Source organism: Cuculus canorus, chromosome 2, assembly GCF_017976375.1.
Source record: "Cuculus canorus isolate bCucCan1 chromosome 2, bCucCan1.pri, whole genome shotgun sequence".
Classification (NCBI taxonomy): domain Eukaryota; kingdom Metazoa; phylum Chordata; class Aves; order Cuculiformes; family Cuculidae; genus Cuculus; species Cuculus canorus.
In genome coordinates, this window is record NC_071402.1 from 135,520,444 (window position 1) to 135,545,824 (window position 25,381).

At 42.3% G+C, this 25,381-nt stretch overlaps 1 protein-coding gene across 5 annotated transcripts in view; it reads left to right on the forward strand.

Annotated features, from left to right (window-relative positions):
* CALCR (calcitonin receptor) overlaps window positions 1–25,381 on the forward strand; it is a 149,931-nt gene that overhangs the window by 103,470 nt on the left and 21,080 nt on the right. For 4 of the 5 annotated variants that reach the window (XM_054060436.1, XM_054060435.1, XM_054060438.1 and 1 more), the window contains 5 exons: window positions 13,108–13,215; window positions 19,260–19,413; window positions 22,189–22,249; window positions 22,350–22,416; window positions 24,950–25,168. In XM_054060436.1, the coding sequence (XP_053916411.1) occupies window positions 13,108–13,215; window positions 19,260–19,413; window positions 22,189–22,249; window positions 22,350–22,416; window positions 24,950–25,168 (609 nt within the window). The remainder of the gene's footprint in view (window positions 1–13,107; window positions 13,216–19,259; window positions 19,414–22,188; window positions 22,250–22,349; window positions 22,417–24,949; window positions 25,169–25,381) is intronic. The other variant, XM_054060439.1, reaches the window with a different exon arrangement.

Genomic DNA, 25,381 nt, shown 5'->3' on the forward strand with positions numbered 1-25,381 from the left:
GGGAGATGGTAAATTAAAGCATTAGCCTGCTTCACTGCTCTTAGATAGTGATACTAGTTGTGCCAACCCCTCAGCTGATAAATATGTATGGCAGATCTCAATCATCCAGACGTGATCTTGCTGTCTAACTGAGCAATCACATTGTGCTTACCTCCATTACAACTGCTCAGGCTGATGTGTAATTAATGCAAGCCTGGGAAAGTCTCAAGTTATGTCACAAGACTGATCAGCTTATCTTCTAATAGGATCATTCAACTACATTTCAACCATTTATCTGCTTCTAATTTGGTGAAACCAATTAAATATTAGCACCTGATATGTGTTTCTCAAATGTGTGCTAGTTAAGTAAGCTAAATAAAGCAGGGGCTATATAGTCTAAAGAAAACATCACCAGTCCCAGGGACCATCTGGAGATACAAAAATAGAAAAGCAGAAGAATAATTAAAAAATTACACATTTTGTTTCACCTTACTGGATAGCATCATATATGTGTAGCCCATGTAAGAGTTGCAATGAAAAGAAACCTAATATTTGAAGATGAGAAGCTGGCAAAGGATAAGAAGAGCCTAAATTGAAGTGAGATCATTACCTCAAGGTTAAGAGTGGTACTTCCTGACAGCAGAAGTAAATTATCTGAAGTGAGGTGCTTTAAACTAAAAGTTGAGGCTGCAGCAAGGGCTTCTGTGCTCTAAGATTTCATTAAAAAACTGTATCTAGTGCCTTTGGGCTGCATCTTTATTTGCAGTGAAATCCTGACGCCAGTAAAGTCAATGACAAAGCTCTCAGAAGCTTTGGTAGAGTCACATAGCCACAGGGGCACGCTGAGCATCACCTGATGAAAACCCCAACCTCCGTTTCTATGGCAATGGACAGTGTAAAAATGTTATAAGTAGTTACCTTTGGAGGTTGTGGAGCCCCAGAGCGGTGTAGAGGTTCATGTATGCGGTCAGCTTTCAGGTGTCCAGCTAGAATATGAAGAGAACCCTTAGCACTGAATAGCCATGGAAATTGCCCGTACAGTGTCCTTCCACTGATATTACAGAGTGTAGCTGTGTTAGCAAACCTGGCCTCAGCTGATTAGCTAAGCACGTGCTTTGATGAACGAAGCCCTTGTTTTGCACTTTTTTCATCTAAACTGAATTTGCGTGTCTTTGACTTAATAGTGAACTGATGTCTTGAGGCAAGGTACAAAAGTAGGGGCCAGAAAACCTACGGTCTCCCCGTTTTGTTCTGCAGTTAAATATGGGATGAGGGTACGCGCTCTCTCCTGGATCTTGCCTCACATTCTAGATTTCCCTTTATTAAGAAAAAAAAAAAAGAAAAAAAAAGGAGGTGAGATAATATGTTAATATGCCTAAAGTCTCCCAACATTATCAGAAAGTGCGTTTTGTTATTTTAGTAACATAATAAACTTGTAAATATGTGATTGGGAAAAGAAAATGAACAACCAAGCACAAGTTTTTAATATGTGATGAAATTACGTATAATCTCCATGTGAATATATGAAGACTTAAAGAATTTATTTTAGACACTTACTTATTCCACCAGGTAGATTCCCATAATATTTTTATTTTTATGCTGATTAACAGAAAGATGACTGCATCTATCTTTCTGTAGTTTACTGCATTTACCCATTTTCTACCTGTGCGTGATCTGAGCGTTGCAGGCTGGTGTATGTGTGGCTCCCACCTCCAATATATAGAAAAATACAGAAGCATGTAGAAGGAATTTCAAACAGTCATGGATACCCCTAATGTAATATCCATATACAGAGATGAAGTTGGTGGTATTTATTCTGCAAAATATTAAATGTGTTTCCACCTCAATACCTCCTGCTCTTTTTCCCTTCCTGAAGTTTCACAATCAATTTTAAATATGCAGTGCCATGGGAAAATACTTACAGTAGATACATATTTATGAGTATATCAACAAATCCATATAATTTTGAAAGAAGAAAGAAGATTCTGTTAAGTAACAAAGAGAAAAGACAGGAGGAGCAAGAGCAGAAATTCATCCCTAACACCAAGACACCCACCTTCTCCCTGTGATCTAGAGAGAAAAGTTATGAGACAATCTAAAGTATCATTTACATGAGAAAAGGCCATATTGCTTTGTTACTCGCATATATATAGTTTGCTGTACAGAGTTAAACCCTCTGATGATCATTCTGCTCATGTAAAATGGTAAGTCAGGCCACTTTTGTGATATATCTTAATTTGCTTTTTAACTTCATTTTCTCCCTACTTTCTGGTTATATAATTTTCTCTCTCTTTTTCTTGAATTTATGTGGATCTGAAATGATGGAAGAGAAAGATGTGAGCTCAGGTGGTCATACAAGACGTGAAAAGGTTCAGGGACATCTAAACAAAAATAAGCAGGACATCTGTATCTATCTCCTTCTTGAATGAGACTGACTCATAGAAGGGTGATCTGTGAACAGCGCATTATGTTCTCCATTAAAAACCCTGGAAATATAAATAAAACTCTTGCTGCCTAATTTATTAATATAGCCTGGCACATCAGATCTGTATTTTTAGTTTCTTGTATTCCACAAGACTTGTAATTTTAATACTGAGTGCTGATAGGGTTAAAGGAAGATACAGCTAATAACTGGAGGGATAGCTCTGCTAATGGAAACTGAATAACTGATAGGCACCATGGGCACCAATGCAAGTATGTTTGTAGATGGGGCTAAGTCTGGTCATGAATCAGTAATGGCTCAGTAATTAGAACCTCTTCCAAAAAAAATTTAAGAGATCTTATAGTAGTTTTAGTTCTAGTTGAGGCATCTGTTCTGTTCTTTGTCCAGGCTTTTCTGCACCCTCTTCAGCTTTCATGTAGTAGTTTCACCCTTGCTTCTGGCATTGTATGCTGTGAAAGTTTTGATTTCAACTGCAGTTTAATAAAGTCCATGGCAAGGGCCAGTGCTCCACTGGTAGCTCCTGGGAGCTCGGGATGGACTGTCGTGCTTGGGCATGGTAGATCAGAGAGTAAGGGCCCAGCATCCATTCAGGCATGCTCCAGTCTCACTGCCAAGTCCCAGCTGTGCCACGCAGCTCATTTATGCCTAATGTACAAGTAATCTGCACCCCTTCTTGCATGGGTACAGCAGCAGATCTGGTAAGGGACAACCCAAAGCAATCCTGTTTTATTAAAAGCATTGTGATTTCATTTTCTCAGAAAGGACAAGTTAGGCGTGAGATGGGCGGAGTGTAGCACAGTTCTTACACTGGCAGTATCTGTAACTTTCTCAGCTCTTGGACATGGAGTGTGATAGGATGTAGCCTTTTCTTGCCTCCTTGTGTAGATGCAGATCTACTGTACAGATCCTGAGCTAGTTTACCACTCTAGTTGATGGTGCCACAAGCCCTCTCTATCTCTGTCAGGAGCGCATAGTCCCTTACCCTTTGCAAGTATTTCAGTAAAGTTGCTGTCACTGTGGGCATGAGATGGAATAACAAAGACCACTTGGTTTACCTGTACTCCCTGAAACCCATCTCCTAGCAGGAAGCATGCATTCGGGAGAAGCCACTATGCTGCTTCCCATTTGGCGTTATTAGTGAGACCAAGTGGAAGTGAGAAGGAGGGCACAAAAGCTGGTGTTCAATAGCATTACAGTCTTTAATGCAAGGCCATAGTAGTAGTGATATTTAAAAAAAAAAAACAAAAACAAACACCTGTTATCCTCGTAGACACTAGAACATAATAAATAATCTCACCATTGACAAATTCAAGTGAAAACTATGACTGCCCAACTGTATTAGTTTTTCCTCCCTAACACATTAAAGCAGCAGAAATAAAATGTTGAGCTGTGTGAGCAGATGAGGAGTGCATAAAGGGTAGTCTCTGTGATTTATGGGGTTACGATACCGGTGTCTTCCCCTGTTCTCAGAGGAATAGAAAGAGAATGAGAGCCAAGAAAACAAAGGAGATTCACAACATTTCAGGAGCAGTCTAAATGTTAGAAGTCTTTACCATATAAATATTCCCTTCTGATCTCTCGTTGCTTTTAGTTACTTTTGATGTAGCCTGGCAGAGCCTGAGGTTTTTAGAACATATTTTTCTCAAATGAGAGACTCATAGCTGATATCACTGAAGAGAAATGGCAAAACTTCTGTGCCATGTGATTTGTGTTTGCCTTAGTAGTCCCAGCTGTGGTACAGCCCCCTCTGGAAGCAGCAAAGGTGGAGCTTCACAAAGGAGAAGGGAGCTTTGATCCTCTGAGTTGTTTCATGTGTTATGCTCAGGGTAGAACTTCAGGAAGTTCCATGCTTGATAAATTTGTTTGATTCTTTATTAACATAACTATTTCCAGAGCTTTCCCATCACTCTCAAAGCATCCTCAAAGTCTTTCATCTTAGTACAGTTGTTCTTCCTTCCTGCTTCCACTAGATTAGTTACAGGGGTCTCTGCAGGCAGTTTAGCCCTAAAGAAATCACTCAAAGCTATTCTATAGCATTGTCTAGATGCAAAAGTAGTCAAAGACAGAAATTCTAAGAGAACATTACTGGCCAGTGCCTAGAGGTCATGTCTCCAGAGTCTTCTAGTGTATCTTCTGAGAGGTTTTGTGTTCTTGTGAAAACTGTCATAATCTTGCCTCCATCTAATGAAGGGTCCAAGTGGCTGTTTAAAACATTCCCTTTCTGCTGCCTCAGGTGTAGGAATGAGGTTTGGTGAGTCACGGCGCAGTGTCTATTTGTGAATTTACAAGTTGTGCAGATTTTGTGCACTGACTTCTCTAGGACAAACTGGCTTAGCAAGATTGACCTGGTGAGAATAAAATTCATTGCTTGCTTTTGTGTAAGTCAGAGGCTCTCTGCAATTAAACTGATGTCAAGCTCCATTGAAGTCAAAGGTTTTCCACCAATTTTGTGTCTCACCACACCATATTCAGTGATGAAATTCTGGCATTTATTATTCAGCTCCAAAGTAAAACAAGGAGCAAAAGTTCCTGTTTTATGTAACCCTTTAATTCGCCATTTACAAGCAATGGACTGAGGCTGTTCTTTAGACTTTGCAGGTGCCCCAGAATAACTTTTGACATCTATAAATAAATATGCAAATTCCACTTGTTTTCCTTTACCTGAGCAAGTGCATGAAGAGGAGCTCACATCTCAAATCCCTCACATTTCCCCTGTGACAACTACCTGTCCTGTCATCAGCTTTCACCATTAACATAGAGATGAGGAACAGGTGTTTGAGTGGCCCAAGTTCTTTGCTGTCATGGCATGCTGTACATGGACAGCACAGGAAAGTCACAAACTATCGTTTGCAACAAGAACCAGTGTAGTCACTAACATCCTTCTAAGATCCATTTAACCTTTTTTTGGAAAAAAAAAAGTGTGAAAAGGATGCCATTGGTAACTGGGAAGTTGATAGAAAGAAAGGAAGAACTGGAAGACTTAGCTGTAATGCTCAAGTTTATAGAGAAGCTGTCCCAGCTAAGGAGCATTTCTGAACTGGACTGCAAAGCACCATATCACATTTCTGAAGTTCATTGCTGTGATGGCTGAGCCTGAGAGGTGCGGGCAAGCATAGTCCTGATGTGCATGTGTCAAGAAAAATGGAGCAGTATTGTGCACAATGCACAGAGAACAGATCTCCTGCTCTCACAGCCGGCATGGGATCACTGACAGTGTCCTGTGCCTGTGAGCCAAGGGAATTGTGATCTTCCTTGGAGGCAGGGAATGGCTGTGACTTTAATTCAGGAACACATGTTTAGCTTCAAGAGGATGAGTTTGTCTTACACTGGTGAGTCATGTGCAAATGAAGCTTCTGCCAGCAGTAAGTTCATGGACAGTGCCAGGACTGTGCTGCACGAGTTTTACTCTCATTGAAATCACTGGGTTGCACTGACATTAGCACTGCAGTAATTCAGATGTACATCAGAACCTCTTCTTCCATCCTAGGAAAGATCAAGTCTTCCCCCCCACCAGGGTTCAGTGAGATTAATGCAGATGAAGGGACATTGTGAATTCAGAATCAACCATACTCAAAGAATTCTCACAAATTTTCAGTGAATAATGGATTTCAGTGGAATAGTATCTGCATTCATTTTAAGACAGATCTGTCAGGCTATAAATGGCATGAAACAGAGCAGTAATTCCCATCATTTTTCCCAAGGTCTTTATATTCTTGTTTATACTCTCAAAACTCTCAGAGTAATGGAGGAAACAAAGCACCATGTAATCCTAGTGGTGTCAGATTCACTGATCTGATGTGACATGCCATGCTCAGAATATGAAGTATGGATGATTGAAGGACATTCACATCATTCATAAAAACACTTCTGTGAAGTATTTGTGGTTTATGCGGAACAACTGAATCTGGGCTGTAAAGAAGTCAGTCAGTTACCATCTCGCAGAAAGAGAGCTTGCGCAATGATGTTTTTATGATTGCTTTCTCAATGGGAAGGGAACATCAAATCAACAGCTGCCATCAGGAGGGAGAAAAAAGAGCTTTAAGAGTCTAGGAATAATTATTTATTTGGGGACAGATTTCCTGAACTTACTTTCCTCATGAATTTTTCTGTCTATGTTTCAGTTACTTGCTCTTCTTTTAAAGCAGTCTACAGCCACCTTGGACTTCTGGAGGGCAGACTTTGGACTGTTCAGAAGGCTGGTCAATAAAGTTCCATGGGAGACAGTTCTTAAGGGCAAAGGAGCCCGTGGGGGCTGAATACTCTTTAAAAAGGAATTCGGGGTGGCACAAGAGCAAGCCATCCCCATGTGCTGGAAAATGAGCCAGTGGAGAAGAAAACCAGCCTGGCTGAGCAGAGAGCTCTGGGTGGAGATCAGGAAAAGAATGAAAATATATGAACTTCAGAAAAAGGGGCAGGCATCTTGGGAGGACTGCAGGAATGAAATGAGGTCAGGTAGAGAGAAAATCAGAAGGGCTAAAAACCAATTAGTACTTAGATTGGTCCATGCTGTGAAAAATAATTAAAAAATCATTCTACAAATATATAAAGAACAAAAGAAGAGCCATGGAGAATCTCCATCCTTTACTAGATGCAGGGGTAACAATAGTGACACAGAATGGGGATAAGGCTGAGGTACTTAATGCCTTCTTTGCCTCAGTCTTTAATAGTAAGGTAAGACATTCCCTGGATACTCAATCTCACAAGCCAGTTTACAGGGAGGAAGAGCAGAACAAAGTGCCCTTGGTCCAAGAGGAAATTCGTAGAGACCTGTTAGGCAAATCAGAAGTTCATAAATCTATGGGGCTGAATGGGATCCACCCAAGGGTATTAAAGGAGCTGGTGAAGGTGCTCACCAAACACTTTTCCATCATCTTCCAGCAGTCCTGGCTGACTGGAGAAGTTCCACTTGACTGGAAGCTGGCTGATGTTGCACTCATTTACAAGAAGGGACAGAGACAGGATCTGGGAAACTACAGATCTGTCAGTCTGGAATCAGTGCTGGGGAAGGTCATGGAGCAGGTCATTTTGAGTGCTATATCACAGCACACGCAGGACAAATGGGTGATCAGGCCGGCGCACCCTCTGCTGCGTTAAAACCTGGCTGGATGGCCGGGCCCAAATAGTGGTGGTAAATGGAATTAAATCCATTTGGAGGACAGTAACAAGTGGTGCCCCAGGGCCCAGTGCTGGGTCCAGTCCTGTTCAATATCTTTATCAATGACCCGGATGAAGGGATTGAGTGCACCCTTAGCAAGTTTGCAGATGACACTAAACTGGGAGGAAGTGTCAACCTGCTGGAGGGTAGGGAGGCTCTGCAGAGGGATCTGAACAGGCTGGATTGATGTGCTGAGGCCAATAGAATGATGTTTAACAAGGCCAAGTATAGAGTCCTGCACCTGGGACACAAAAACCCCGTGCAGCACTACAGGGCTTGGGGAAGAGTGACTGGAAAGCTACCTGGAAGAGAAAGACCTGGGGGTGTTGGTCAACAGCCAACTAAACATGAGACAGCAATGAGCTCAGGTAGCCAAGAAAGCCAACAGCATCTTGGCTTGTATCAGAAATGGTGTGGCCAGCAGGACCAGGGAAGTGATTCTGCCCTTGTACTCAGCACTGCTGAGGCTGCACCTCGAATCCTGTGTTCACTTGTGGGCCCCTCACTATAGGAAAGACATTAAGGTCCTATAGCGTGTCCAGAGAAGAGAAACAAAGCTGGTGAAGGGGCTGGAGAACAAGTCTTACAAGGATCAGCTGAGGGAACTGAGGTTGTTTAGCCTGGAGAAGATGAGGCTAAGGGGAGACCTTATTTACTTTCCGCAACCTGTAAGCAAGTTGCAGCGAGGTGAGCGCTGGTCTGTTCTCCCAAGTGACAGGGGACGGGACAAGGGGGAATGGCCTCAAGCTGCATCAGGGGAAGTTTAGATTGGACATTAGGAAAATTTCTTCACAGGAAAGGTTACCAAGCACTGTAACAGGTTGCCCAGGGAGGTGGTTGAGTCACCATTTAAAAGGCAGGTAGATGAAGTGCTTAGGGATATGATTTATTAGTGAACAGGTATGGTTGGAAATGATGATGTCAAAGGTCTTTTCCAACCTAATGATTCGATGATTCTATGATTCTATAAGTAGGCTCAGGTTTCTCAAAACTGTTGCAGCATCACAAAGGGAGGGATGATAGCTTTCATGTAGCCAAGTCCCAAGGTACTGGCTGTTCAGAAGGGACAGACCAGGAAGGAGGGGTGGAGGCGTTGCCCTCCATGTCAGGAAAGGGATAGAATGTGAAGAGCTATCATTGAAGAGTAGCCACAAACAGGTTGAAAGCTTGTGGGGCAGAATAAAAGACCGAGGAACCAAAGGGAACCTTGTGGTTGGTTTATACTTCAGGCCACCTGACCAAGGAGAGCTAGACAATGAAACCTTCTTCCTCCAGCTACTGGAGGCTTCATGCTCACAAGCTCTCATTCTACTTGGGGGCTTCAATCACCCTGACATACGCTGGAAAAGTAGCATGGCAAACTGTAGGCAATCTAGGAGACTCATGGAGTATATTGAAGGTAATTTCTTAATCCAGCTAATAGAGCTGATCCCCACCCAAGCAGATGCAATATTAGACCTGGTGGTCACTAATACAAGTGAAGTCATCAGTGACATTAGGATTGGAGGCAGCCTGGGCTGCAGTGATCACACACTGGTGGAATTCAAGGTCCTGAAGGATATGGGACAGGCAAGGAGGGGTATAGTCAGGACCCTAAATTTCAGGAAAACAGACTTCTGGCTGTTCAAGGAGTTAGTCAGTAGGACCCCTGGGACATGGTCCTCGGAGATAAGGGAGCAGAACACAGCTGGCAAATATCTAAGAATACTTTCCATGAGGTACAAGAGGGCTCAGTCCCCATATGTAGGAAATCAGGCAGGAAAGGGAAGAAAAAGCGTGACTGAGTCGAGACCTGCTGATTAAACTCAGGAACAAGAGGGAACTGCACAAGCAGTGCAACCAGGGACAGGGAACCTGGGAAGAGTATAAGGACACTGCCCGGTTGTGTAGGGATGGGGTCAGGAAGGCCAAGGTGCAGCTGGAGCTGAACTTGGCAAGGGAAGACCAACAAGAAGGGCTTCTACAGGTATGTCAATTAGAAGAGGAAGACCAAAGAGAATACACCCCCACTGACCGTTGAAAATGGTGACCTTGTGTCAACAGACAAGGAGAAGGCTCAGGTATTTAACAACTTTTTTTCCTCAGTCTCCACTGACAATGACAGTCCTCACCCCTCTTGGGTAAATGGACAACAAGACAGTGACCGGGGGGTAAAGCCCTTCCCACTGCAGAGGAAGATCAGGTTCGTGACCACCTGAGGAATCTGAACACACGTAAGTCTATGAGACCTGATGAGGTGCATCCCAGAGTCCTGAGGGAATTGGCAGATGTGGTTGCCAAGACACTCTCCATGATATTTGAAAAGTCATGGCAATCAGAAGTCCCTGGTGAATGGAAGAAGGGTAACATTGTGCTCATTTTTAAAAAGGGTAGAAAAGATGACCCTGGGAACTACCGACCTGTCAGCCTCATCTATGTGCCTCGGAAGATCATGGAACAGATCCTCCTAGAAGCTATGCTCAAGTCTGTGGAGGACAGGGAGGTGATTAATGGCAGCCAGCATGGCTTCACCAGGGGCAAGTCTTGTTTGACCAACCTAGTGGCTAGATTGAATGCAAGTTTGCAGATGACACCAAGCTGAGTGGTGCAGTTGGCACACCAGAAGGATGGGATGTAATCCAGAGGGACCTGGACAGGCTGGAGAAGTGAGTCTGCGAGAACCTCGTGAGGTTCAGCAAGGCCAAGCGCAAGGTCCTTCACCTGGGTTGGGGCAATCCCCAATTTCAATACAGAATGGGAGATGATGTGATTGAGAGCAGTCCTACAGAGAAGGACTTGGGGGTGCTGGTTGATGAGAAGCTCAACATGATCCGGCAATGTGTGCTCACAGCCCAGAAGGTCAACCATATCCTGGGCTGCATCAAAGAAGCGTGGCCAGCAGGGCAAGGGAGGTGATTCAGCCCCTCTGCTCCTTTCTTGTGAGACCTTATATGGAGTATTGTGTCCAGTTCTGGAATCCTGAACATAAGAAGGATATGGAACTTTTGGAACGGGTCCAGAGGAGGGCTACGAAGATGATCAGAGGGCTGGAGCACCTTCCATACGAGGACAGGCTGAGAGAGTTGGGGTTGTTCAACCTGGAGTAGAGAAGGCTCCGAGGAGATCTTATAGCGACCTTCCGGTACCTGAAGGGTCTACAAGAAAGCTGGAGAGGGACTGTTTACAAAGGTTTGTAGTAATAGGACCAGGGGCAACAGGCATAAACTGGAGAGGGGCAGATTTAGGCTAGATGTAAGGAGGAATTTCTTCACAATGAGAGTGGTGAGACACTGGCACAGGGTGCCCAAGGCAGTTGTAGATGCCCCATCCCTGGATGTGTTCAAGGCCAGGTTGGATGGGGCCTTGGCCAGCCTGGTCTGGTGGGAGGTGTCCCTGCTCATGACATGGGGGGTTGGAGCTAGATGATCTTTAAGGTCCCTTCCAACCCAAACTATTCTATGATGCTATGATTCTATGATTCTATGATTCTATGATTCTATGATTCTATTTCATGTCAAAATAAGCCAGGCTCCATCAAATCCTGTGAATGGTGTTTCAACAGTATGATCCCTATACAGAGCCTCTTATTTAGGTGGTGGGGTGCTCTTTCCTGAAGAAATGTGATTCCAGAAAGGACTTTGTACTGCAAAATACATTGTTGTTCCAAAGCTGAAGGCATCAGGTCCTGGTGCTTGTTCCCAAGTTTTCAGACTGCTCAGGTGAGGAAGAGCTACATTTTCAGCCACAACGAAGATGGAGGCTGAATACCCATTACACAGGCCAAACTGCAGATTTAAATGTCTTTGTTAAAATATCTGATTTAACCTGTCATTTTGCTTGATTGTGCACCTGCACCATCTCTGGACCATGAAGCTCTGCAACTGTAGCAGTGAGAACTGAGCACTCCCAGGACAGCTATGTCCAAAATCACCAAAATGTCAGCACCTCCAGTCTTGCTGCAGTTCTCCTGTTTGGCCACTGTGGCCTTTTGCAGCCACTGGTATTTTTATATGCCATTGTCGCAGCAAATCACATGCTGGCTGCACACACAAAATAAGTGGATCTACTGCAGATTTGCTAAAATCCATTACATGCCTCCAGAACTGCTGCTCAAGAAATATGTACTTATTTTACCCTCAGAACTGAGCTGCAATGGTCCCTGAAAGGCTTTGGGTCTTTCATGATGTAGAGTTGTGCTTGACTCAGTTCTGACAGTAAATCAATTCTCCATGCTTTATTGAGGGTTTCTATTATTTTTCCCTTTGGTTTTCCTCAGGAGATTGGAGAGGTTTGTAATTACAAAGTGAAGATGACCTAAAAAAGTAGGGTGGGACCTGGATGACCATAAATTTCTTTCAATTGCATTGCGCCCTGTGCATCTGAGAGACTGAAAGGTAAATACATGATATGTCATTAGCCCCTAAAAATGCAGGCATGGAAAAATGTCAAGTAGTGACTTCTTAAATGTCAGATCAACAAGTACAAATGTTAACAGTTGCCTTTTTGGCAGATTCTGTGCTGTGCCGTATGGACATGGTATCCTCTAATGAACTACTTCTCTCGTGCTTTCTACACAAAGCCTCCCACATTAATTGACCATTTAAGCAGCTTAAGGTTTGATATTTCTCTGGGAATATAGAGCAATTATGTTTAGAAACCTCACTGTTGCAGAGCAACTACTAATACAAGATAATTCAAATTAAACTTGAGGTTCCTCTCCCTAGTTTTCCTTACCTTTCCCTTTAAAAGAGTGTACCTAAAATGTGTGAAATTTGGCAAATTTGACTCTTAATTAGCCAGAAAGTAGATCTTTCAAAAGATGGACATTTCCAAATGGAATTCCCCTCCGAAGGAAAGTACCATAATATTTCCTAATCATAATATTCTAACGGGTATCATGCTGTCACACCTATTTTCCTTTGTGGGATTTGTCTGATTAAGTGGCTGTGTTGCCAGTGAAGGGAGCTTTGTTTGAGTCCAGGAGACCATTCCCCTTACTCTAGTACAGATGGCTAAAACAAGTCAGGTGAATTAAATACAGAGTGCTCACTCCTCTCCAGGGACTGCTTCAGCCTCTACTTCTATACCGTGAATTCAGACATCCAGGCTCTGAAAGATGAATGCCACCTATGCTGTTTCATTGCCCTTCAGTGGCTGCTGTTCAAGCCTGTATTATTGCCCATTTCCAGTCATGACCCAATCATCCTGCTCCTCCTGAAAGTATTTAAGACTAAACAGAAGTAGTGTGAAAGAGAAAAGAAATAAATGAAAGGGCATCAGAGTGTTTTTACGGATAACAGCCAAGCAAATGGGATAAGAGTATTGGAGAAGAAACAGTAATGACTTTCAACAGGAGGAAAAAAGCAAGAGGCATGGGCTGGTTATGTGCATGGCCTTTATTTGTAGCTGGCAGAATGAGCTATCAACCAAAAACATGTCAGTTTTCTGGAAGATTAAGCTCCTTTCCTCTGCATTTCAGCTTTGAATAGCTTATGGCTGCATATACCCAACTGACTGTTTTCTGTATTTCCTGGTGTCCCCTTGGTCCAAGATCCTTCAAAGGATCGGGTGCTCCCCCTGGCAGCAGGTCACCCCAGGAAAGGCAGCGAGGCAAAGTCTGAGTGCATGTAGAGAGTTAAAACACCCACAGACATTTAAGGTGAGATATGTCTTACATTTCGACACCTGTTTTCTAGATAGCAGAGTTAGTCACCCTGTATTCTTTTTATAGCTAAAGATAGACAAAGTCACATTCAGGGCACTACCCATCTGACTTATTTTAGATATCTCCTTTAGGATGAAGTAATTTTTGATGTAATCTCCATCACCTCTATCAATTCATTATCTTTTAACTGTAGGAGAGACAGCTTAGGTGTCTATATTTAGTCTTACAAATCCCAGTCATATCATAAGAAAATCCCTGGAGTATTTAACAGAATCGTGGAGTGGTTTTATCCATGTCATAAAGGCTATATGTGTACCTAGTCCCTAGGAAATGCCTTTGCAGATTTGGATCTCACACCTCAAATGTAATCATAAGCACAGGCATCTGTTAGGTATACTCCACATAGGCTTAAACTAGCCAGGCTCAGGGCATGACAACATGCCCAGAGCTCAGATATGGCTGCAAAGTCAGTCAAGGCATCAGATGAATATATATTTGAGTAACTTTTGCCTTGTCCAGTCCTCCTGTGCATGGTGACTGTTGCTTGGCTGTGATGGCAGAGGAGACGTGCCTGAAATAACTGAATCTCTTATGCCTTTTCATTGGGGATTACCTCCCACCACTGGGAGAAGGTGGCAGCAGATCTTATGAGTGCTCTGACCCTGTTTTCAGTCCAAATAAACAGCAGGTCAGGTAGGTCCTGTACTATCTTTGAGGCTACCCTGATTTCCCCTGTGTTCTCCTGCTTAGGGCCTCTCTTTGGTAGCTCTCAAGGTTGTGTGGAGATGTAGCCATATTAATTGCTGTCCACAATGCCCAGTTCTAGGCTGGCTGCTTCACCATGACACAGACAACAACACATGCTGTTAAAAATATCCCACGTTGTTTAATTTCATGTTTTACTTTCTTGTAACACAAAATATTGTCTCTCTCTGAGCAACTGTGTACATTTTGTTCTTTAAATGGTTTAAAAGTATCTTAAAATATTAATCTTAGCCTGATCTCCTGTGTGCCAGGTTCCTGACTGGAACACAATTTATTGGATGACTCATAGCAGATATATTGTATAATGGTGTGAGATTCTGATAGCCAGTGATTAACAGCTGCAGTACTTAGCACTGTCTTGCTTTGGAAAGTCCTTTTGTTGTTTATTTGTGTAACATACGGGCACTTGGAATTTAAAGTTATTTTCACAGAATAGTGCTCTAATAGAAAAAAAACCCCAAACAAACTTGTGAGGCAGATCAGTAATAAAACTTCAAGCTACTCCTTTAAAATACTAACTTAAGAATGTCTGAGAATATATTGTTATTACTTTTAAACTGAATTTGAACAAATCGTGCCTGGCCTCCATGGCAAGCGGTACAAACTCTCCTTGGGGAGGGTCCCTCCACTGCTGTGGACTGTGGAGATTCACAGGGTTGAAAAGGTACCAGACTAATAAGGTCAGATATGTTTATTTCCCTTTAAATGAAGAATTGCACAGCTGTAGTGATCGCCCATATAACTGTTTTGGTTTAAAATCAGTAACCTTGGTTGTCCTCTTCTTAACAATTCGTTTGAAATGTCAGTCAGGGGCATTACAATGGATAGTGAACATTTAAAAACAGAGGTTTCGGTATGCACACCAAGGGGCTCTCCCTCCCTCACTTGCTGCAGGACAGGCTCTCTGGAGTTGCCAAGGCCTGGTGTAAATCACAGACCTCTTAACTTGCCAGCCTGAGTGCCTTCACCCAGGAAAGCATCATAGGAGCAAGGACTTACAGGAATCTATCCAGACCCGAGTCAGTCCTTTTACTCTGATTGAATTACTAGGAAGACCTGCTGAAAAAAAAATAGCAGTTTATTTCACATTACATTTTGGTGTTATTGTTGAAGACAGTATTCTGGGGTTTATGTAGTCTGAGTGATTTTCTTTCATAATTAGAGCTGCAGCTTTCTATCCGTAAGCTATTAACCAATAACCAAGACAGTCTTAACAGAAAAATGACAAATACGTATGATAAGAGGCTGCCAGATTAGGTGAGGAAACTGGCATTCCAGTTACATGACTGTGCAATTTCAGGGTCCTGCATAGGCAGATGGACCTCTGTGGCTTCTTTGACAGAATTTGAACATTAACAGTATTTATAATATGCCAGTACATCCTGGAAAACACCATAGGCACTGGTTCTAGCTCCTTGTAAAAGGAGAATAAATAGTTTTATATCTTCTCTTTGCAATCATTCCGGCAAACTTTTGAAGTGCATATTGAGGCTAAGGTGTTCACAAGATTACATGAATCTTAGCAAGACTCGCAAGAAAGCAGACTATGACTGACTGCATCCCTATTGACCCCTTTCATCCTTGAGCAGTTAGCCAGAATTTAAGGCCATTTCAGGTTGCATTCATGAGTAAGGAAAATTAGCAATAAAGGTTTGGTTTTTTTCTCAGATGCTGTCCTGTAGATCTGTAAAGAACTTTCCTCAGCTTTTGAGTTTATCACTGCAGTGAGAAGAAGTAGCAGGAGGCAGCCTCCTTGCTCACAGATCAAAATTCTTGCCAGGCTGCCTTCTGCCAAAAGAAGGGTTCATTCTTGGCCATCCTCCCAGAGCAATACGGGAGCTGCTCTCTTATGTGGTTGCCTGGCTTTGTGGGCTTTCCTGGTAATTGTGTCACACTTTCCCCTACTACATAGCCACCAGCATGTGCAGTGCAATGCTGTCTGTCTCCAGGGTCTCAGAAGGAGGAGCATTTGTTTAGCCCTTTGTTTAGGAGACAGGCGCACCAGCCTGAGAAGTGGAGTTACGGGCCTGCACTGAAAAGGACCAGTTATTTCCTCTCAACCTGCCCTGTTCATGCATTAAAACCCACTAGCTTCAGTCACCTACACACCTGTAGAGTCAGACCTCATGACATTTTACTCTCCTTCATAGCGTGAAGGTGCTGTGATAATCCTTTGAGTCCTGGATTTGACTGTGGATTTTCACAAGGATAGAGCCTCTACCTCAAAGAGCTTGCAACAAAAATATATTTGACTTCAGCAGGAAACAACCCCCCAAGGTGTAATTTTATCCTAGAGGTAACAATCAGTCAGTTATCAGGCATGGAAGTGGTAGAAGGTTTGCTTCAGTATTATCTTGCAGTTTTATTTTACTTGTTTCTGTAAGAATGAACACTTCATAAAACTTAGTAGTTCTGCAGTTTTCACAGTGAAGACTAATGTACACCGAGATGTTGTTTACATTTGTCATGTTTTATTTGTACAATGCATGAATCTAGTTCTCATCAGTAACAGCTTCTTCTCTTTTACCTGCTCTGACCTAAGAACACTCTTTTATTGCAGAAAAGTATTTCCACTGCATCACTTAGCCTCAGATGAAACATTCTGTGTTTGTTAGCTCATCCAAAGGAAGACTGATTTTGCTGTAGTTTGATTAATATGAATTTAACATAATTCATCTCAATGCCTTGTTGTGCTTAAACTCTTTATGCTTTTTCAGGTTCATTCTCAAATTAATGTGATATGGATCTAAGTTTAAATCAATCAGACCTATCCTTCGTGCTTTGCCAATGGTATTCTTATTTCTTTAACTTACTGAGTAGGAAGTGATTAAATTCCTCACGAGAGTCATGAGCTGTCTGCATGGCCATTACTCTAAAAGATGAATATATGATTTCATTTTTAAAGCAACAAGTGACAGTTCACATGAGCGGTACAGGAAAGAAAGAAATCTTGAGGAAATGAAGTAAATGAAGTCTAGATGAGTAGTTCTCAAGCAGTGTACTTTCTCTGTGTACATTTGTTTTAGCTACAGATGAAAATTCCAGCAAAGATTGGAACTAGTTCAAATTGAAGTTGTGTTTGGTTGGTCTCTACTCAGAGCATCAGTGAACAGTGCAAACAGTGACAAAGAGAGGCAAGGATACTCTGTAGTTATCTCCTTTTTAGTTGGAGGTCTGAAATAGTGAAAACATTGAGTTAAAATGACAGATTTGAGAACATACTGTGGATTTTGTTGGGGAACTCGCCAGCCATGCTCTGGTCTCCTTCAGGTGATGAGCTGCAGGATAATACCATTCGCAGAGCCTCGATGGCTGGGTGGAAAGTCGGGGTGACTTTAGTGCTGATGGGATCAGGACTAGTCTTCATGCAATGTGAAGGCACCCTGAGACATTCCTGCTGAAGCCATTGGGAAAACAATGCCTTGAGCTCTCAGGTCCACACCCTGACCTGCAGCTCCTCCAAGAAAATCTCCACAGGGGACCATGGGGCTAGCCCAGCCCAAACCCGGGACATCTGGAGAACTGCTGTGGTGTCTCAGAAACTTAGCTGACTTTTGTAGAGGCTGGGGTATCTGGCTGATATCAGGAAGGGTGCCACCTAAATACGTGTTCAACTTTTGAGAAGCACCTGTCAGTCAAGGCAGCATTTGCAAGGATGGGTGATGGATAAGGGAAAAGAGAGAAAAGCCAGCTGCCAGCTGGGAGGCTACATCAAGCACAGGTGAGGAATCAAGGCAAGAAATAGATTGACCCAGACCTGTGAAAAACAGTCCAAGGATGATCTAAGAACCTTAATGAACACATTTCCCAACAGGAAAAGGAGAAAATACCTCATCCTTTTTCTTACTCTCTTTTTTTTTCCTAATCTTTTCAAACCACTATGAAACCCCTTTTGGGTGTGCTTTGTAAGAACTGTTCAGACATGGTGTGGAAAATAAGATGACTGTCTACTCTGCCCTGTGCAGTGAGCAAAAAAAATGAATGACCTAAAAGTTAATCCTATCAGAATCCTAACCTATCAATAATGGTATATTTTCATGAGCACCAAGCTGCAATGCAAATACTGAAACAAAACTAAATGCACGTTTGAGTAATTGCTTTTGAATGTTTTTCAGCTACAGAAAGTGTTGCCGTGGATCGCTAACAAGATTTTCTTGTCCAGAGGGGCAATCCAGACAGATGCAGAACATGCAGACCTCTGTCTACTGCACTGCCAAAATGTCTAAAAAGAGAAAATAAAATCCTAAAGACATCTCTTACAGCCCAAGTAGTCAGCTTGGAAAAAAATTGCAGAAGTTAAGGGGAAGGAATATTTTCCTGTGGCCATAGATAATGACTATCACTTTGGCATCACTGCTGAGACCTCAGATTTCAGAGTAGCACATAGTCCTCCTCCAACTGTGGGTCTCCGCCAACACAGCAATATCCTCTCACTCCTCCTGGCCCTCCTGGGTGCTGGTGGCATGAAAGCCCATGTGGAGGACCTCATTGCCCTCTCCAAGGAGACAGATGGACTGGAGATCCTCTAAGAAAAGGAAGAGCATTGTCCCACAACAGCTGTCTCTGATAGTGGACATGCCACACTTTCCTCCACCATTTGCTCACCACATCCTAACTCCTCAAAGTCATAGTCCCTTCTCAAGATCTATGTCTGCAATCTCATCTAAACTGCAGGCAGGAGCCACTTCTCAACTTTGCTGGGTCTGTTTAGATCTATGTGTCACTTTGTTATTTGAACAAAATAAAGTAAAGCTGTCTTCTCACAAAGAGATGAAGCCAGTATCTATGGTACTCTACCAAAAGAATCTTCACTGCCAACAACTTGCCCTTCCCAAAGGGATGAGTTTAGAGCTGGATGCAACATAAAGAATGAGTGACAGGTCTTAGAAAAGTTTGATCAAAAGCAGAAGAAATCACCCAAACTGGAGTTCTGAGTTACTGTCTTCTTCATAGCCTTTCTTGTACATCTAGAACAAGTTTCTTGCTGCAGTTCTAAAGGACATCAGATTATCGATTGTTGAAGGGATTTTGTTATGTAATTTTCAGAGTGCTATTATCATAGATTTTTTTCTGTTATGTAAGGGCTCTTTGTTCCATTCACCTCATTTATAAAAGTTTGAAGTTCCTGTTACTGATAGGTGCTGAACAAACTTAGCAAGAGGTAGAGATTCTTGTTCCACTTTGCTTTCTTATAGCCTAGCAATAATATTTGTCTGCTTATTTGAATGCAGAATGATGGTCAGGTGTGTAACATTATCTCATTTATCTAACAGGTAAGCTGCAAAGTGCTGCAATTCTTTCACCAGTACATGCTGGGCTGCAACTACTTCTGGATGCTCTGCGAAGGCATCTATCTTCACACATTGATTGTGGTGGCAGTGTTTGCTGAAGAGCAGCGTTTACACTGGTATTACCTCTTGGGCTGGGGTATGTATGTTGTAATTTGTAGCGAGATTCTTTCATTCCTTCAGATGTTTGAAATCTTCTAGCATGTATACACCTGACGTATTTATACTACTAGGTCTACTAGTGCATAGATCAGTGTAATTCCACTGATTCCAGAAGCAGGAGTCACAAAGTCTAACTTTAAACATCCTGCTATGTTAATCAATGGAGAGAGATACATTTCTCCAAAGAGCAATGCAGAGCAACCAGAACAGGTTGTGCTCTGAATCTCAATTCAAAATATCATGGTAAATGTACAACGCAAGATGAATACACTCGTTATTCGTTGTTATAACTAATCCCTGTGTAGAAGTTCTAGATTATTTTATTTGGAAAAATCATTGATGACATTTGTAAAATAGCTTTATTAAAAAAAAGTCTGAACCGATGTAAAACGTTTCTGCAAAATGTTTGAGATGATTGAATGGAATCTGACATCGACATATGTATTTCAAGGCTGATGCCTTCAGCTGACCCCTTCTCTAGAAACTGCTCCTCGGAATGTCATTTCTCATTTGTTATTGTTTCTCAGGGTCAGAACATCGCCCTTTTGCAGGGCAAGAAACCAATATCAAATGTGTGCATACAGCTACAGTCCACTCTGGCTGCTTCAGGGAGCTTCATCCCAATAAAAGTGAAAAAGCAATCATTTATTTGGATAGTGCTGAAACAGAGCGCCTTCAAATTCATCTGGAAAAACGATTAAGCATAATGGCCAGTTTGTGCCATAAAGGACCCGGCATGACCTCAAGGCATATGTCATACCTTTTCCCAGGATAGCTTGGGGTTGCGGTTTTCTATGTTATTCACCACTGCCCACGTGTTGGTGGGACCCCTGGAGTGATGCATGTGCTAGCAAGACCCAACAGACATTGGCGCTCCACCACTCATTAACTCTCTGCCTTTTGGCCCCTTACCAGAGATAAGCAACAGCCAGCCCTAGAAGAGCCCATCCAGCCTGCAGCTGGAAATTTAAGCCACAGGCAGTCACAAGCTTCTTATGCTGTAGCCACCTAATGAAAACTTTACATTGCATTCTTAAGATTTGCTTGTGAGTTTGTTGAGCAAAATATTCTACTACATTTAGCAGAAGAAAAAAATGCCCTTGACATCATGTAGAGTACTCTACTCTCAATACTCCAGGCCAGAGTTTTCAGATGAAGAATTTTTGCTATTACAGAAAGGCTCCTTAAAAATCACACTTCAATATGTCAGTCAACAAAAATGGCCTAGACTTGCCCCATTTCCAAATCAAAAGGATTTTCCCAAGCTGTCAATCTCGTAAGCTCACCCTGAGGCTGGAAACTCCTTTCTTTGTGTTATGAGATTTTTATTCTTCCACCATGCATCATCACTCAAAAAAGGCATTCTGCAGCCAGAGGCCAAGTAATTATTTTCTAACAATATACAAAGGAGAAGATAATCAGTTCGTTCTCCCACATCTGCATGGTTCTCCCAAGATAAACTGCAGTAAGAATGTCCTTTTGGTAGTAGAGTAAGAAGAGTAGCTGTTGCTTTAAGATGTCTGAAGGCATCAGCATGTCTTATTTATGTACTTTTTTGATCTTATTCTCACTCCAGCACTAGCTGGCCTGTGCTCTGAGGTAAGATTTCCCCAAAATTTGGCTAAGGATTCTCTTTCTCTTCTAAAAGTGTTTATGAAATCGCTAACACCCAAACAAACAAGAAGCCATGTTCTTCCCTCTGTGACTAATCACGGTATCAGTAGGTCATCTTCAAACATTTTTATTTATAATTATAGAATATCCAAAGCTCAGAAGAATCATCTGTGGTATATAGGGAACAGACAGCAGTAACACCAAAAGTGTCTACAAAGACACAGACAAGGTGATCTATCATCTCCCCACTGGCCAGTTGTATGCATGTGCAGGACTGTACAAACTGGCATCAATGATATGGTGCAGACTCCCCAGTTCCAGATTTCTAGCCTACTGGAGAGGGACACAACATACAAGCAAGCCAAAGAAAGACGGACAGGAGTGGACCAGATTATCACTGTTAGTGTCAGGCTGGAAATAAGAATTTGAGGCTTCCGTTTGCTATGCATGGCGTGTTCCCAAGCCTATGGCCTGGTACGCGATTGCTGCTGTCAGCTCCCTGTCAGAGCAGTGGCTTCCCCTGAGGCTTCACAGGTAAAGCAGGAGAGGTAGATTTCCATAGCTCCACTCCTTGCTGTGAAAAAGCTCTCTTGTGTGAGCTTGGCTGCATAGAACCTGGGAACTTACAGAAGGTATTCTAAATGCCCATCCACCAAAATACTCCTGGCTTAATATTTTCTTCAGCCATAGGCTCCAAAAGAGCAGCTCCTTGTTCTGTTTATTGCTCCATAAGCTGGCATGTGAGTTAATGTGCCTTTCTCTTGCTCAACAGTGATTTACATGGTTTTAATAAGTGTCCCTGGTTTCCCAAGGGAATACTCCACTAAGAACACCTGATCCCTGCCTCCTTCCCACACTACCTACTCACACCTTTCCCTGCACAAGCCACAGCAATACAGGGGAGCCTGGCAGCAGCTTTACGACACCCCAGGAGAGCATGGCCCGTGGGCTTTGCTTCTGCTTTTGGCCTGCCTTGAACATTATTGCCTTTTGCATCTCACCATCAAGGTAATGCCAGGGCCCTGAATATGATTTCACATACATGTATTTTATGGATAAGAGACTTATTGATGTGATTTACACATGAAATTCAAGCTAAAAAAATACAAGGACTGACCTGTAACTTTAATTATTTCAGGATTCCCTGTAGTGCCAGCATCTATTCATGCTGTTGCAAGAGCCAAATACTTCAATGACAAGTGAGTAGCATGTCAATTTTTGAAGGAACTTAGCATTATTTAGCTGTGTGACACATTTTATCTGAATTAATAATGCATTTAAATGGTGTTTCCCCTCCAGCTGCTGGATGAGTGTTGACACGCACTTGCTCTATATTGTTCATGGACCTGTAATGGCAGCTTTATTGGTAAGAATATTATTTGCTATGAACAGCAATTAGTTTAGAAATGCTGCTAACCTGTACAAAAAAAAGAAGTTAGTGTACTTCAAGTATTTTGTTCAAAACTCATAAGTAGTTAGAGGTTTTCCCTACTCAATGTTAAAAGTACAGGTTCTCCATACTTTTCAAAAACAAGCTTTGTAGAGAGACCCTCCAGTAAAAACTCAGATTTTCAAGCAAACCCGATCACTGCCTGTTTTGGAATATCAGGGCAGTCACCCTCTCCCAGCACAGCTTATTTGTGACAGATGTACTGCATTTATGTGACATCGATGAGGCATTTACCTATGCCTTAGCTGGATTGAGCTGAGTGCAGGCTAGTCATTCAGCATGAGTTTTACTGGTAACTGAACTGGTATAGTTCAAGGGCAGGGAACTAAACTAGCTCAGGGAAAGGACTGGACCGGGCTGTCTGTTTTGGGGGATAGGACTCAAAACGCAGATTCACAATGTGTACATATAGCATGTTATATGCCGTTGGTGCTGTTTGGCATGGTAATGCTGACCTTCCTGAAAGGTGCAGAAAGGGTTTTATTCAATCCAAGCCCAAAGCTCACCTCAGTGTGTCACCCAAGCTGCTGAACTGCTTTTGGGCTGCCTCTTGCATGCAAACTTCTGCATGCATATACCCACAGTAATTACCACAGAGATCAAATGGTAGGTTGGTGAATATTTGGAACACCTTTGAATAAAGAAACATCCCTCCTTCTAATAGCTGAAAAGCCTGGAAATCTTTCTACCTTTTCTTCAAAAGCAGTCTTGCACATCAGCAATGTGAAGAAGCCCATTCCTCCCTACCATATACATACTTTGCTGTTCCCATAGAATCACATCTGTTGTGGGTTTACAGTTCGATCTTGTTTGCTTCTGTTGATGCAATGCCAACTAACTTCTAGCAGAGGCCATTAAACCTTTATTTTTATCATCATGCTCCAAATCTGTATGTCTTAGCCACACAGAAAAAAAAAGGTGAGACTGTTTTATATGGAAAAAAGCAGTCTTTAACTGTTTTCAAAACAAAGCATTATAATGTCTGGCTTGAGCTTATGCCATTTCAAATGTTATATTTCACGTGAAGATATCAACATCTACTGAATTTCCTGCATATTTTGCTACAAAAATCTCATAGTGACAGACTGACTCAAAAGAAGTGAGGTTTTTTACCGTTGTAAGGTCTTTTTTCAACTTTTCGGAGTTACTTCCAGAAATTCTAAAAGTGAAGGTTAAGCAGAGTAGATGAAGTCAGAGGAGAATGGAGAAGGAGGCTTAGATTTCTAATGTTGAATGAGACCTCAGAAGTCATTTGTAATTCTTTTTTTCCAGCAGAACACAAATTTAAAACAGTTGAAAAGTCTATTTGTAGTGAAGAAGTGATGAAATGCTTTACTAAAGCTTACCGATTCACGTTTCATTGTTCTGAAATTTCTCATATATCTATGGAATTTGGGCTATTAAAATATCTGTGTAAGTTACGCAACTCATACTTATTTTAAGAAATAATCTAAAAACATTTTATTGAAATTCAGAAGCGTGGGTGCCTGGTATTACTGTAACAGAGTGGAAAAGAGTGATCTGGTTACACTGGAGAGCGAGGTTTGTGATATCTCGGATATCCACAGGGTACCCGCTGGCTTATTACCAGCCTGGCCTGCCCTCCCTGTTTTTCCGCAGGCTCTCAGCACATCCCACAGGGAGCTCTCTGTGGAGCCAGGGGCAAGAGCAGGTTTCTGCATGCTGAGCGCCCACAGCTGGAAACAGATTTCCAGAAATAACTGAGGAGATGAGATGCTGAGCTACTTGGCATCACTGACTGTAAGGGTCGGGGATAAAACTTTCTGAAGTGTCTGGAGTGTTCACTTTTACCTGTGGGTAGTGTAACACAGGGTCTGTGCAGTCTGGTGGAGGCAAGAGGTGGCCTAGATTTTTCTCTACTGCAGCCGTGCCCCCTTGTTCATACGCAGGCTTGAAGTATTGGCCCATGTAAGCTGGGGCATGTTCCTCAGAGAAATTGTGTGCCACTGTAGGTCCCATCTGCCCAGGGACACGCTGATGTTTGTCACCTGGCCGCAGACATCTTCAGTGCAGACTGAAGCAAGATACCTAGGTGACCTTCAGACTCATAACAGAGACACAGTTGCTCCTAGGAGACTGTTTGCCCATCCCTTTTAAACTTCAGACGTAAAAATGAGATTAATTGTTCCCTGGAAATACTTGATTTGCCTACATCATTGTCAAAACAGTCACTGCCTCCTAGAAGTAATCCCTGCCTGCCTAAAATACCCACGCAGGCATCCTAAGAGAAGTATGTAGAGGAGTTTAACATCTCTTTTCTGAAGACATCCAAGGTACTTTCCAAGTCCTGACTCCCAAGGATCTGCCCATTATGAGCTATGATGAAGCCAGAAAGCTACATTTTACTGTTATTTATGCATTCTGTATCTTTATTTTGAATGCCTGTTTAATTTGAATGTTTTCACCTGTAATGGCTTTGCTTTTGCAGGTCAATTTTTTCTTTTTGCTTAACATTGTTCGAGTTCTGGTGACAAAGCTAAGAGATACCCACCGTGCTGAGTCCAACATGTATATGAAAGCTGTCAGAGCCACTTTAATCCTGGTGCCCTTACTAGGAATTCAGTTTGTTATTATTCCCTGGAGACCAGAAAACCGACTTGCTGGAGAAATATATGATTACATCATGCATATATTAATGCATTACCAGGTATGTTACATTGCAGCAACTTCAGCTTAGGTGAGGTGCTTGCCCTTGAGTTAATTCAGTTAAAGATGCTGTTTCCAGTTGTTTTGCTCTGAAACTGAGTGGGACGGTAGTTCTGCAGTTCTTTTCCAACCACTTTCACATTATTGGATTATCTGCCATGGCACTAGTAGCATCACTGCAGAAAGAACAACCATGAGATAGGAGAAACAATAA